The following is a 13,293-nucleotide window of genomic DNA, read 5'->3' as shown; positions in this document are numbered from 1 at the left end:
CCGGTCACATGGGTGGCAAGCCACTCCCACAAAGGAGGCCACACCCACAGAGTAGGTTCAAACAATTTTTGAAACCCACCACTGATACACACACACACACACACACACACACACACACCATTTGGCAACAGCACTCTTGCATGCTGTCTATCCTGAAGATTGAAAAAAACTAAGCAATTATAGATTCAACTAAGAGTTAGAACTTATACAGGTAATGGTCCTTGTCTTACATCAGTTTCTATAGTGACCATTCAAAATTATAACATCACTGGAAAAAGTGACTTGTGGCCATTTTTCACACTTATGACCACTTCAACATCCCCATGGTCACATGATTTACATTCAGAGGTTTGCCAACTGTTCATATTTATGGCAGTTGCAGTGTCCCAGGGTCATGTGATCACCTTTTACAAACTTCTGACAAGCAAAGTCAATGGGGAAGCATGATTCACTTAACAAGCCATGTTATTAATTTAACACGTGCAGTGATTCACTTAACAAATGTGGCAAGAAAAGTCATAAAATGGGGCAAAACGCACTCAGCAAATTTCTCACTTGGCAACATAAATTCTGGGCTCAGTTGTGGCCGTAAGTCAAGGACTACCTGTATGCACTACGTCTAATGAATTAATGTAGAGCTTTCAAACCTGGGCTGCGAAAATCCCTGTGATTTACTAAATGTCATCAAAGACAGCCAGATAAATTGTCTTGGCTACTAGTGGTCTTTTGTGTTTATGCAGTCGAGATTTGATAGTCCTTCTTAAACCCTCTTATTCTGAGACAAGGATCTCCTTTTTCAAATCTTCCCTTCCAAATCTTGATTGGACTGGTGGGAATTATACTTCAAAATAATCGACAGGGCATGGATTTCTCTCTTGGACTTCAAGCAGTCTTTCAATTATGCTCTGAAGCTTTTATGCCAGGGATGGCTAACCTTCTCATTGCTGCGTGTTGAAAGTGTGTGTGAGACAGGTTGCGATAGGGCGCGACAGTGCGCACACGCACCCATAATGCAATGCACACATGACTTCCCGTGTGCTCTGCCTCCCCTGCGCATGCACACATGAACCCCCTGCACTCCCCCACCCCTCGCATGCATGGAAGAGACCCCCAAAACCAGCTGGCCAGTGGGAGGCGTGCACGCATGCACTGTGGAGCTGAGCGGGAGTGACAGCTCGCATGCCCGCAGAGAGGGCTCTGCGTGCCAACGGTGGCATGCATGCCATAGGTTCACCATCACGGTTCTATACCGTTAAATATATTTCTTCCAAAAGTGACATAATCACCAATTCTGGTTAACTGTCAAACCAATGTTTTACCATACTTTAACATTTTTAATGAGTGTTTATTGAAAGTGATAGCTACTATTGATTTAAACCTCGGAGACTTTCAGTATGGAAAAGCCATACAATTTGACTAAAAATTGTATGGTGAATAACAGAGGTACCTGGCCAGGGGTGGATTCCTGCCAGTTCTAACCTCTTCTATAGAAGAGGTTCCACAAATCTACAGTGCCATTTAGAGCCGGTTCAAGCTCCCTCCCCTCGCCCGTCCGCACATTATCAAGATGAAGAGCGAGAGGAGGAATTCTGGGAGTTGAAGTCCACAAGTCTTAAAGCTGTCAAGTTTGAACACCCCTGGGGTTTTTGTTTCTAAAGGGTTAGGGGTGCAAGGGTCTTGTAACTTGACAGCTTTAAGACTTGCACACTTCAATGCCAGAGTTTCTGAGTCAACATTTGGTTGCTAAGCAAGAGCGTTGTTAAGTGAGTTTCACCACATTTTACAAGTTGGCCATGCCCACCCAGTCACATGACTGGCAAGCCACTCCCACCCAGTCACATGGCTGGCAAGCCATTCCCACCCGGTCACATGGCCAGCAAGCCATTCCCACCCGGTCACATGGCCGGCAAGCCACTCCCACCCAGTCACATGGCTAGCAAGCCACTCCCACCCAGTCACATGGCTGGCAAGCCACTCCCACAAAGCAGGCTACACCTACAGAAGAGGTTCTAAAAAAATTTGAAACCCACCATGCAGATTTCTTTCAACCAACGTATTATGAAAATCAAGTCAAAATGTAAACTGGCAGGATGTAATCTGAGTTTGAATCTGAGGTCTTCTTGGTCCTTAACCAACACTCCAGCCATTCCACTATGTCTCCTTTTTGGTAATATTTTATTTTATTTCCCTCTAAAGAAATAAAGTGCTGGGCAACTGGGTGTGGCTGATGTCCCTGGCAGTTGCCCTTTCTTGCTTTGGATCGGTTAATGGAACGTTCTTCTGCGGAAGCCGAGTGTGCTACATTGCAGCAAGAGAAGGCCATATGGTAAGGACTGTGAACATACTGCTTTTTCCATTATATTCATGGAGGTATTATTATTTAATCAATCATTTTCATGTTAGAATCTTTTATAGTTACTGTATGCCCTCCCCCCGGGTCCTTTGTGGATTTGTAGGATTAAGAGCCAAGGTGGCGCAGTTGTTAAATGCAGCACTGCAGGCTACTGCTAGATCAGCAGGTCAGCGGTTCAAATCTCACCGGCTCAGGGTTGACTCAGCCTTCCATCCTTCCGAGGTGGGTAAAATGAGGACCCAGATTGTTGGGGGCAATATGCTGACTCTCTGTAAACCGCTTAGAGAGGCCTGAAAGGCCTATGAAGCGGTATATAAGTCTACTGCTATTGCTATTGTAAAGCTGTCTTCTAGTCAGCGGTTGCATCTTGTTAGGGGGGTTCAACAATAGCAATAGCAATAGCAATAGCAGTAGACTTATATACCGCTTCATAGGCCTTTCAGGCCTCTCTAAGCGGTTTACAGAGAGTCAGCATATTGCCCCCAACAATCTGGGTCCTCATTTTACCCACCTCGGAAGGATGGAAGGCTGAGTCAACCCTGAGCCGGTGAGATTTGAACCGCTGACCTGCTGATCTAGCAGTAGCCTGCAGTGCTGCATTTAACCACTGCACCACCTTGGCTCAACAGGGGTGGGCTTCAAAAATTTCAGCAACGGGTTCTCTGCTCGGTTGCTAGGTGAGTGTGGCCATGTTGGGCATTGCCTAGTCAGCCTCCTGCACCACAGTGGGGGATCTTTTTACTTTCCCAAGGTTCCAGAAGCTTTCCTCGAGCCTCCGGGAGAGCGAAAACTGCCTCCCCTAGGCTCCACAGGCCTTCTTAGAGGCCCGTTTCTCCCCCTCTCTGAGCCTCCACATAGGCCCATGATGGCAAACCTATGGCACATGTGCAAGAGGTGGCACACAGAGCCCTCTCTGTGGCCATGCAAGCTGTCACCAGCAGCTCTTCTGAAAACTGCCCCCAAATGGCCTGAAAACGGCCCCCCAAACAGTCAAAAATCACCTCCAAAACAATCAAAATGGCCAAAAAGTCCCCCAAAACAGGCACGTGCGTGCCGGCCAGCCATTCTTCTGGTTTCCAGCGTGCACATGTGCTTTGGCCAGCTGGTTTTCATGGGTTCCAGAGTGCTGGAAAATGGCCTGAAAATGACCCCAAAAGCGGCCTGAAAATGGCCAGGAAAATGACACAAAACAGCACAAAACCAAGGTATGTGCATGCCAGCCAGCCGGTCTTCGGGTTTCTGGTGCTCTGGCGTGCAAGAAGACCAGCTGGTTGGTGCAAATACGCATGCTGGAAACTCAAAGACCAGCTGGCCGTCATGGTTTTTTGGTTTCTGGGGCTCCGGCATAGCAATAGCAGTTAGATTTATATACCGCTTCATAGGGCTTTCAGCCCTCTCTAAGCGGTTTACAGAGTCAGCATATCGCCCCCACAGTCTGGGTCCTCATTTCACCCACCTCGGAAGGATGGAAGCCTGAGTTAACCTTGAGCCGGTGAGATTTGAACCGCTGAACTGCAGATAACAGTCAGCTGAAGTGGCCTGCAGTACTGCACTCTACCCACTGCGCCACCTCGGCTCTTGGATGCATGTTCCAATTTGGGCACTTGGTGCCAAAAAGGTTTGCCATCACTGGCATAGGCCCTGTACTTACCTCACATCCAAAATGGGCCCTATGGAGACTCCTGGGAGGGGCGTAGTGGGATAGCAAGAGTGGGGTGGGCAGGGCCAGCCAGGGGTGGGGTTTGGAGGTTCTCCGAACCGGCCATAACATTAGCTACGGGTTCTCCTGAACCCAGGCAAATCCATAGCAGCCCACCCCTGGTGTACAACCCATAGAACAATATATAAATAAAATAAAATGCACTGGCAGGATGGGAGAATGAAAGACACAGAGCTTCACATGCCATAAATTCCTTGTATAACTTACGTTCTCTATTAAGGTTTAACACTTTTAATTACCTGTAACTCACTTGAGCTAATTTGACAATTTAAATTCTGTCATTTAAACCAACTAATGGTCCTGAACTCATTTAAAACTAAGACTGTTTACTTAGCTGTCAGCTATATTAGGCTACTGGATTTTGGGAAATACATAAAATTGAATCCAGATTTAGGATGTAAAACTATACTTATGCACCCAGAAGTAAATCCAATTAAATTATTTTTGAGCAGGCATGTGCATCAGTGTATAAATTAATTGTATATAAAACTTATTGGAATTAATAGGACAAGGTCGTTACTACAGTAGTTATCTTTTATCTTAATGGGAATTGAGAACAATATATTTACTTTGGCTCCAATGTCTTGAGTTTTAATGTATTTGTATATAGATAAAACTAACGAATCAATGAAAAACAAGTGAGGCTTCTGGGAATTGGTTGTAACTTTCTGATCACAATCCTGCACGCCTCTCTTGTTCAATGAAAAATGGATATTAATTTTTATCAGCCGAAACCACACGCTCAATTCTTCTGTATGTTAATAGCATGCTTTACCCTCCTACACAAGGTTGTAGCAGAAATGCAATTACAATTATTACTATATTCAATCGTGAATAAATGTTACAGTACTGCGCTATAAATCAATTATTTTGTGATAGATACCCATGTTTTATCAATCTGACGATTATTCTCCTCCTCCCTTCTCTACTCTAGGGTAGCTTATAAAATTCTAATTCTGGAGTCCAACAGCTGGCTGGGAACACTGTATAGAGCTATAGTGTGGAAGTGTCAGCTTGGGCCTGATTGGTTTATATTCTGCCAGAAGAGCTGTAAATTTTGAATTTCCGAACACTACAGGAACTTAGTGTGCAAGTCAGTGGTGGGATTCAGCCAGTTTGCACTTATTCGGGAGAACCGGTTGGTAACTTTCTAAGTAGTTCAGAGAACCGGTTGTTGGAAGAAATCTCCTTTTGTTTTTTCCCACTTTACAGGGCTAATCCTGTAAGGAAGGCAGGAAGGAAACATTCTGGTGTTGTTTCTAGCCTAATCTTTATTGCCCTGCTTACAGAAACTGCCTCTCTGGTTAACCCTTATTACATTGTAACAGCTAAGGCGAAGCGCCCATCGACCTGAGTGACCTTGAGTTGGCCAAGCCCACCCAGTCACATGACCACCGAGCCCCACCTACCCAGATAGTCATTAGGGCAGAGAACCGGTTGTTAAATTATTTGAATCCCACCACTGGTGCAAGTACTCAACAAGAGGAAAGCAGAAGGGTATTCTGTCCTGAATACAACTGTAGAAAGGCATCCTACCCTGATATCCCCCTGAAAACCAGTAGCCTCTAATTCAAGCGGGTTTAGTTCAAAGATACAATGTTCCAGAACTGTGATGGTGAACCTTTTTGGCACACACTCTCCTCTGGGCCGCAACCCAAAAGAACAGCTGCCCAGGGCGCGTGCATGTGCTTGAAAATGAACTTCCGGTTTCAGCTAGTCTTCCGGTTTCTGCTGTGCATGCGCGCATGATGATCAGGAAGGCCAGGTCTTCCAGTTTCCAGTACCGCCACGTACATGAAGGCAAGCTGATCATTGTGCATACATGCGTGCCAGAAACCCCGAAGAGGAACAGATGATGCTGCGCATGCCAGGTGACATGGCTCCTTGTGCCACTTTGGGCACATGTGCTATAGGTCCGCCATCACGGTTCTAGAGAAATTAACATGCCAGAAATAAGTTTGGTAGGCTGCTGGCAGAGAGACCATTACAGCTGTGTAATTCCAAATGACATGTGTGCTGGGCAATGGAACTTACTGTGGCTCCTGAGATTTCAAATTATTTCTCACAGCATAACCTCCTGTTCATTCATTTACTCATTAAAACTTTGGAGAGTTGGAATAGAGGGTGAAGGAGAAAGCAAACCTCTCAACATAGTTAGTTATGGTCTTTTGTTTTCGTGTCTTCCTTTTCAGCCCGACTTTCTATCTATGGTTCATATACGTTATTTTACACCTTTTCCCGCTCTCATATTTACTTGTGTGGTGTCGATAATAATGGTCATACCTGCGAGTTTCAACAAGATAGTGAACCTTTTCAGGTGGGTATTTCTAGCTACTCACAATTTACTCAATGAAATTGATCTCTCAGCCTCTTTTTGATTTTTTTTAATATATGAAAGTGATATTGCCTGTCAGTGTTCCAAGTATCATGTAGAATTAAATCAGAGTCCAAGGCAAAAGAATCCTTAAAGTTCCAATTTAATAGATCAGACATCTTGGAATTATGCTATGAAATTCCAATTCTGGAAGTTACATCAGAATCCCACCCAGTTAAAAGTTCATGATCTTGTCCCCACACCCACAATCCATCACATGGTCCAATCGTCTTCTTCCACGCTAGCACCTATGCCCAGCTGCTTCCAGTCAGATGCAAAGGTGCCAGAGGAGGGGTTCCTACCAGTTCGCACCTATTCGGTAGAACCAGTGCGTCAAATCTACCAAACCGGTTAGAAGAGGTTCCACCAGTGGACCCGGAAAGGAGGTCACACCTACAGAAGAGGTTCCATATTTTTTTGAAACCCACCACTGGTCCTTGGATATGATTACTCTACACTATCATGCTCCTATTTATAAAACTCAGTGCCTCTGTGAAATGTAAGGATGACTACTGCGTTTGTGGTGCAATCAGAACATTGCGTGCATTGAAGTTGTTTTAACGCAAACCAAAGATGCCTTTTAAAAAACAACTTTACATCATATTCTTATGCATGCCAGGGCTGTGCGTGAAGTAATTTAAGGTGGTTCTGACAAGTGTCGTCGGCATCTTCATATCCGGTCACATGGGCAGCAAGCCACTCCCATCCGGTCACATGGGCAGCAAGCCACTCCCACAAAGGAGGCCACCCCCACAGAGTAGGTTCAAACAATTTTTGAAACCCACCACTGAAAGGTGTGGAGACAAAAGATGGCCTTGAGCTTCTAGAAAGGAATTTTTTATTTTGAAAACAACACATTCTACCCCTTGCTATCCCCCCCCCCCTTAATGAGAGTTTGGCAGGCCAAAGATTCTTAAAAGAACCGCTGCAGGCCTGACATTGCCTAGACTTCAGAGAGAGGAAGGAAGCATGGCATTATTTAATTCTTTGTGTTACTTAATTGTTTCTTTCATCCAAACCTTTTCATCCTGCTTGTCATACAATACATCTCTAGGCTGGGCACAGAATTTCAAATAAAGGCAATACAAGTATAGAGGTGTACAAAAGATTTTGAAAGACCATTAAAAAACACCACTATTTTATTTGTATAACAAGGTAAAAATTGAAGTAAAATTAATTTTCAGCATCTTCATGGGTGGCCATGAATTCTGGGAGTTGAAGTCCGGACATCTTCAAGTTGCCAAGGTTGAGAAACACTGCCTTACGGTTACATTATTTGTATCATTTGCACGATTCTATTTGCCCCTCCTCTATGGGTGCCCATAAGTTAGTCTCCTAGATGAAAATAGAGATAATAATGTACTTCAACATCTATGGTTAATTGTAGATGTCTTGTCGAACTGTGGAAAGTGAACGAGATCTTTAGTACTATATTATGTATATTCTTCTGATATTTAAGTAGTATGTGTATATGTGTGGGGGGGAGGTATCTGGGTGTGTATTTTTAATAGCAGTAGAAATTGCATGATTGCACATGGAACGCTGCTACTCAATGTTACTTTATATAGCTTTACAGCTTGGATTTTCAACGGGATCAGTGTTGCAAGTCTCCTGTATTTAAAGATTAAGAAACCAGAACTCCCAAGATCTTACAAGGTTAGTATTGTATAAAAACATGGAAATCCTTTTTTCTCTTCTTTTTCCTTTTTTTTCTTTAGTTGCACAAGACAATGGTCATAACCCAAATTTGCTTCCCCCACCCCCAAACTGGCATTCTTTAGATAGGTAGGATTACAAATGTTCGATTAACTTTCTACAAACATGTAGGAGTTGTAGTTCTACAGATTTGAATGCCAAAACAGGAGAAGACCACTATATTTTCTGGGCGTCCATAATTTCCTGGTTACTTCTTGTCCTGTTCTGTATTCAGGGTTGACCCTTAGGAACCCCACAGGTAACAGATACAGTAGAACCTCTGGACACAAACGCTTCTGACTATGACCAAATTGGGTTCCAACCAAAAAATGCACAATTCCACCCCCCACCCCTGCAGCTGATTTCTCCTTCCACACCATTTTTTTTTGTAAGTGCCATATTTCCAAAATTAGGTTCGGGTCATGACCAAATTGGGTTGCAACCAAAGTTATGGAATGAATGATGGTTGTGACCAGAGGTTCTACTGAACCTCTTTCAGTCTTCCTTGTCACATGAACCAATTGTTCCAAATACTTCAGTCTGAGAACGTTGAGAAACTATTGGAAGAGCGATGGCCTTTCATCTGTTTGCTTGATCTTTGTCCCATGGAATTCTAGCAGAAGAGACTGGTCATCTGACCTGATAGCCAGGATATATCAATCATTAGATGCGATTAGGCAGGTTTTGTGAACAGGAATGCCTTTCCCGGGAAAGGATGGTGCTTGCTTAGGGAAATTTAGATCAAGACCAAAGCGGGGGGGGGGGGGGGGGAGAGGAATTTAACCCGCTTCTCATATTGTATTCTGGATTAAATTGTGAACTATCTCACAGGGTGAAATGCATACTGAAAGTCTGATATGGATTAATCCAGAGGTGGTATTCAGCAGGTTCTGAAGAACCGGTAGTGGAAATTTTGAGTAGTTCAGTGAAGTGGTAAATACCACCTCTGACTGGCCCTGCCCCAGAGGTGGGTTCCTGCCAGTTCGCACCAGTTCGGTAGAACCGGTTCGTCAAATCTACCAAACCGGTTAGAAGAGGTTCCACCAGTGGACCCGGGAAGCAGGCCACACCTACAGAAGAGGTTCCAAAAATTTTTGAAACCCACCACTGACACACACACACACACACACACAGAGAGAGAGAGAGAGAGAGAGAGAGAGAGAGACTCACACAGAGAGAGAAAGAGAAAGAGAAAGGAAGAAAAAAATAAAGAAAAAAAGAAAAAAGAAAGAAAAAGTGAGAGATGAAAGAAAAAAAGTAAAAAGGGACAGAGAGACAAAAGGAAGGAGAGAGATAGAGATAGATAGATGGAGAGAGAGAGAGAGAGAGAGAGAGAGAGAGAGAGAGGCCGGCAAGCCACTCCCACCAGGTCACATGGCTGGCAATCCACTCCCACAAAGGAGGCCACATCCACAGAGTAGGTTCGAAATTTTTTTGAAACCCACCACTGCCCTGCCCCCATCTATTCTCTGCCTCCCGAGTCCCAGCTAATCGGGAGGAAAGAGGGATTTTGCAGTATCCTTCCCCTGCCACGCCCACCAAGCCACGCCCACAGAACCAGTAGTAAAAAAAATTGAATCCCACCACTGGATTAATGATAGTGAGAGTCATCACTATGAATATATATAGCAATAGCAATAGCAGTTAGACTTATATACCGCTTCATAGGGCTTTCAGCCCTCTCTAAGCGGTTTACAGAGTCAGCATATTGCCCCCAACAACAATCTGGGTCCTCATTTTACCCACCTCGGAAGGATGGAAGGCTGAGTCAACCCTGAGCCGGTGAGATTTGAACAGCCGAACTGCAGAACTGCAGTCAGCTGAAGTAGCCTGCAGTGCTGCATTTAACCACTGTGCCACCTCGGCTCTTTATAGGTAGTCCTCATTTAGAACCCACATTTGGGAGTAGCAACTTAATTTTTAAGTGTCCCTAAGTGAAACTATGACCGTGCTTATGATCTTACTTCAGCTTTCCTTTGCTTTACTGACTTGTAAAGGTTCTAAATGTGAGAATTGGTCATGAAGTTACTATTTTATCATTGTTGTAAGTGTGAATGGTTGCTAAACAAGGCAGTCACTAAACAAGGGCTAGCTCGCTAATTCTTTAAAATCATCATTAATTGTTAGTTTCCTTGCAATCATGTGACCCAATGCTGATATTCTTATTCAAAATTTATCGGAAGGCGCTTCCTGTTTCATATCATCAAAACACTGCTCTAGTTAGGCTAATTTGGATAGTAGGAGGACAGTTTTTAAGAACCTAGGGATACCATCCAGGCAATGTGATGCTTGTTATTTTTGTTCATCTTAGCATCCCAATATATCTCAGAAAAAATGGTTTAAAATATCTAATGGTAATTCCCTTCACTTGTCTGTAGGATCATTGAAAAATAAAACGGGGAATACATGCTGTTCTATACTTCATAAATCCAAACATCCCATAAAATACAAGAAATTGAAATGTAAGAAATGTTAGCGTTGTAATAAAGTATACCAAACTTCATACTGGTAAATAACAACTGGGAGTATAAAAGATGGCAATTTATAACAGACAAGCTGGTGCCATCCAATGTTTCATTTATTCTCAGCTTCAGTCACTGGCAGAAAACTATAGGATTTACAGTCAGTACTATTTGGAAAACTGTACTTTCACCTTCTGGGGAAAACCATTAGTATAAGAACCTTTCTACCTTCTTTTAGCTGTTACTCTTGGCAAAAATCAATGCTCTGGCTTGTGACTTTTTGACTTATTTTTTTGACTTATTTTTAATTGTTTCTGCCTGTTCTTAAAGCTTGAGGAGGAGATTGGAGTGGGTTTTTTTTGTTTTAAATCTTCTCGGTTTAAAACTTTAGTGAACTTTACTGGTTAACCGACAAATGCGCACTCAACAAAAGTGCGCCGACGAAACTGGGATGAGAAAACCGCAAGGTCGAAATCGTGATGACAAATGCACGCAGAAGCGCGCCGACAACAGCGCACCAACAAAAGTGTGCCTTCAACAAACAACTAATAACAACCTAATAACCCTAAACCTAACCCTGAACCTAACTCTAACCCTAACCCTAACCCTAACCCTAACCCTAACCCTAACCCTAACCCTAACCCTAACCCTAACCCTAACCCTAACCCTAACCCTAACCCTAACCCTAACCTTAACTTAAATCACGCTTTTGTGGGCGCGGTTTTGTGACGCGCATTGTTGTGGGTATGTTTATGACATTGCGGTGTTCTCACCAAGGTTTCGTCGGCGTGCTTTTGTCGTGAGCGCATTTGTCGGGTCACGAACTTTACTTCACTCAAACTGTGTGGTTGTGCTTTTTCTATTTCTATCTCCATTGTTGAATATCATGTAGCTGAAATAGCATCATTCATATCTGAGAGGGAGACATTAGCAAAGGACTTTGGGACATCCCAAAGTTTACAGGAGTGCCAGAAAATTGAAAAGAGAAGAATAAGAATGGTGGGAGGGGCAAAACATCCAACCTTAGTTCAACGGAAACTGAGTTTGTTCAGTGGCTATGCCGTGTGGGCTGATTATTGGAGGACACCTGGAAAATTTAAGGAGCATCCTTCAAACAACCATGGCTAGTTGGTTGATGAGATATCTGGATAATATGACTTTTGACATGAGGTACTTCTTATTTCATCTACTGTGAACAATGAAACTGTACTGCTTTTCTCACTGAGAAAATGCCACCATTGTCTTTCTGAAAAACTTGCCCAAAATTATACAGTGACCATAAACATGTATCTTTTTATTCCAGGTACCAATCATCATACCAATCATTTTTCTGATGATATCGATCTATCTGGTACTGACACCCATCATTGACCAGCCACAGGTCGAGTTCTTCTATGTTATACTCTTCATCCTCAGTGGTATCATATTTTACTTCCCCCTGGTTCATTACAAGTATTGCCCTGCATGCCTACGGAAATTAACTATTTATATGCAGCTTTTAATGGAAGTTGCAGCAACTGAAAAGGACACAAAGTGAATGAATATTCATAAAGCCGCTTTGACAAATGTTCTAATTATCCGTACAGTTCTGATCTGTAGAGAAATGAGGGTACAGCTTTTCCTGATCATATTTCAGAAACGTTTTGAAACCGGATCACAATTGTTCCTACCCCTATCTAGGTAGTAATTGGGGGGGAGGGGGAGAAAGAGAGGAAGCTACCAGAATGCCCTTTTTTATATTTATTGTCTGTTTTGCTTTTTAAATTTCTCTTTCTCCATTTTTTTATACATACATACACAGTTTTTCTTTTTTCTTTTGTGGCTTGAATATCTTACTTTAACCAATAAAAAAGAAAAGAGGTTTAAAAAACGGTTCCACCACAAAATCGCGGAGGACAAAATCGTGCTCGACGAAAGCGCGCATTTGACGTCATCACAGCGCGACGAAAACATCGCGCTGTGATCGAAAAATGTAAAAATAAAGCTAAAACCTTACCCTAACCCCCCCAAACCTAACCCTAAACCTAACCCTAAACCTAACCCCTAACCTAACCCTAAATCTAACCCTAAACGTAACCGTTAACGTAACGCTAAACCTAACGCTAACCCTTAACCTAACGCTAAACATAACCCTAACGCTCTAAACCTAACCCTAACCCTTAACCTAACCCTAACCCTAAAACTAACCCTTACCTTTATGTGAATCGGCTTGCTTTAATTTTAATTTTATTTCAATTTTTAATTTTTTTCGTCACGCTGTGATGACGTCACATGCGCGCTTTCGTCGAGCGCAATTTTGTCTTCCGCGGTTTTGACGGGTCACGTAAAAAACCCGATAGATTTTTAGCTTGCTTTCTTTTCTACAAGAAATAATATTGCATTTATGTTGCTGGAGATGCAGTGAAACTATCGCTTTATTTAAACATTCTGTTTTGTTCCATTTTGGTAAGAACCAATTACATGGATTAACTCTGCTTGAGGTTTATCTCAATCACAAGGAAATTGTCTTTGGGCAGACAAAATGAACACAAAATCCAATGGCATATTGTTCAGCATTGGAACGCAAATATATGAGTCCATCTATTTAGCAGTTTGCAACTTTAATTAATACAGATAGCACATGGGTGATTACAATGAATCATGGTTTCAATTTATTAATATATGTATGTCTACAAATATGTATTTTGTA

At 42.8% G+C, this 13,293-nt stretch overlaps 1 protein-coding gene across 1 annotated transcript in view; it reads left to right on the top strand.

Annotated features, from left to right (window-relative positions):
- Window positions 1-12,663, top strand: part of LOC106557394 (b(0,+)-type amino acid transporter 1-like) — a 36,613-nt gene extending 23,950 nt beyond the window's left edge. Inside the window, exons 3-6 of the mRNA XM_087715170.1 lie at window positions 2,197-2,326; window positions 6,266-6,390; window positions 8,016-8,103; window positions 11,908-12,663. Coding sequence (XP_087571296.1) covers window positions 2,197-2,326; window positions 6,266-6,390; window positions 8,016-8,103; window positions 11,908-12,141 — 577 coding nt within the window. The 3' untranslated portion in view covers window positions 12,142-12,663. The remainder of the gene's footprint in view (window positions 1-2,196; window positions 2,327-6,265; window positions 6,391-8,015; window positions 8,104-11,907) is intronic.
- The last annotated feature ends 630 nt before the right edge of the window (window positions 12,664-13,293 follow it).

This window comes from Thamnophis sirtalis, unplaced genomic scaffold (genome assembly GCF_051295495.1).
Source record: "Thamnophis sirtalis isolate CommonGarterSnake01/CBP01778 unplaced genomic scaffold, rThaSir2_p1.2 scaffold_5, whole genome shotgun sequence".
Classification (NCBI taxonomy): Eukaryota; Metazoa; Chordata; class Lepidosauria; order Squamata; family Natricidae; genus Thamnophis; species Thamnophis sirtalis.
This window is presented reverse-complemented; position numbering and strand designations above follow the sequence as displayed.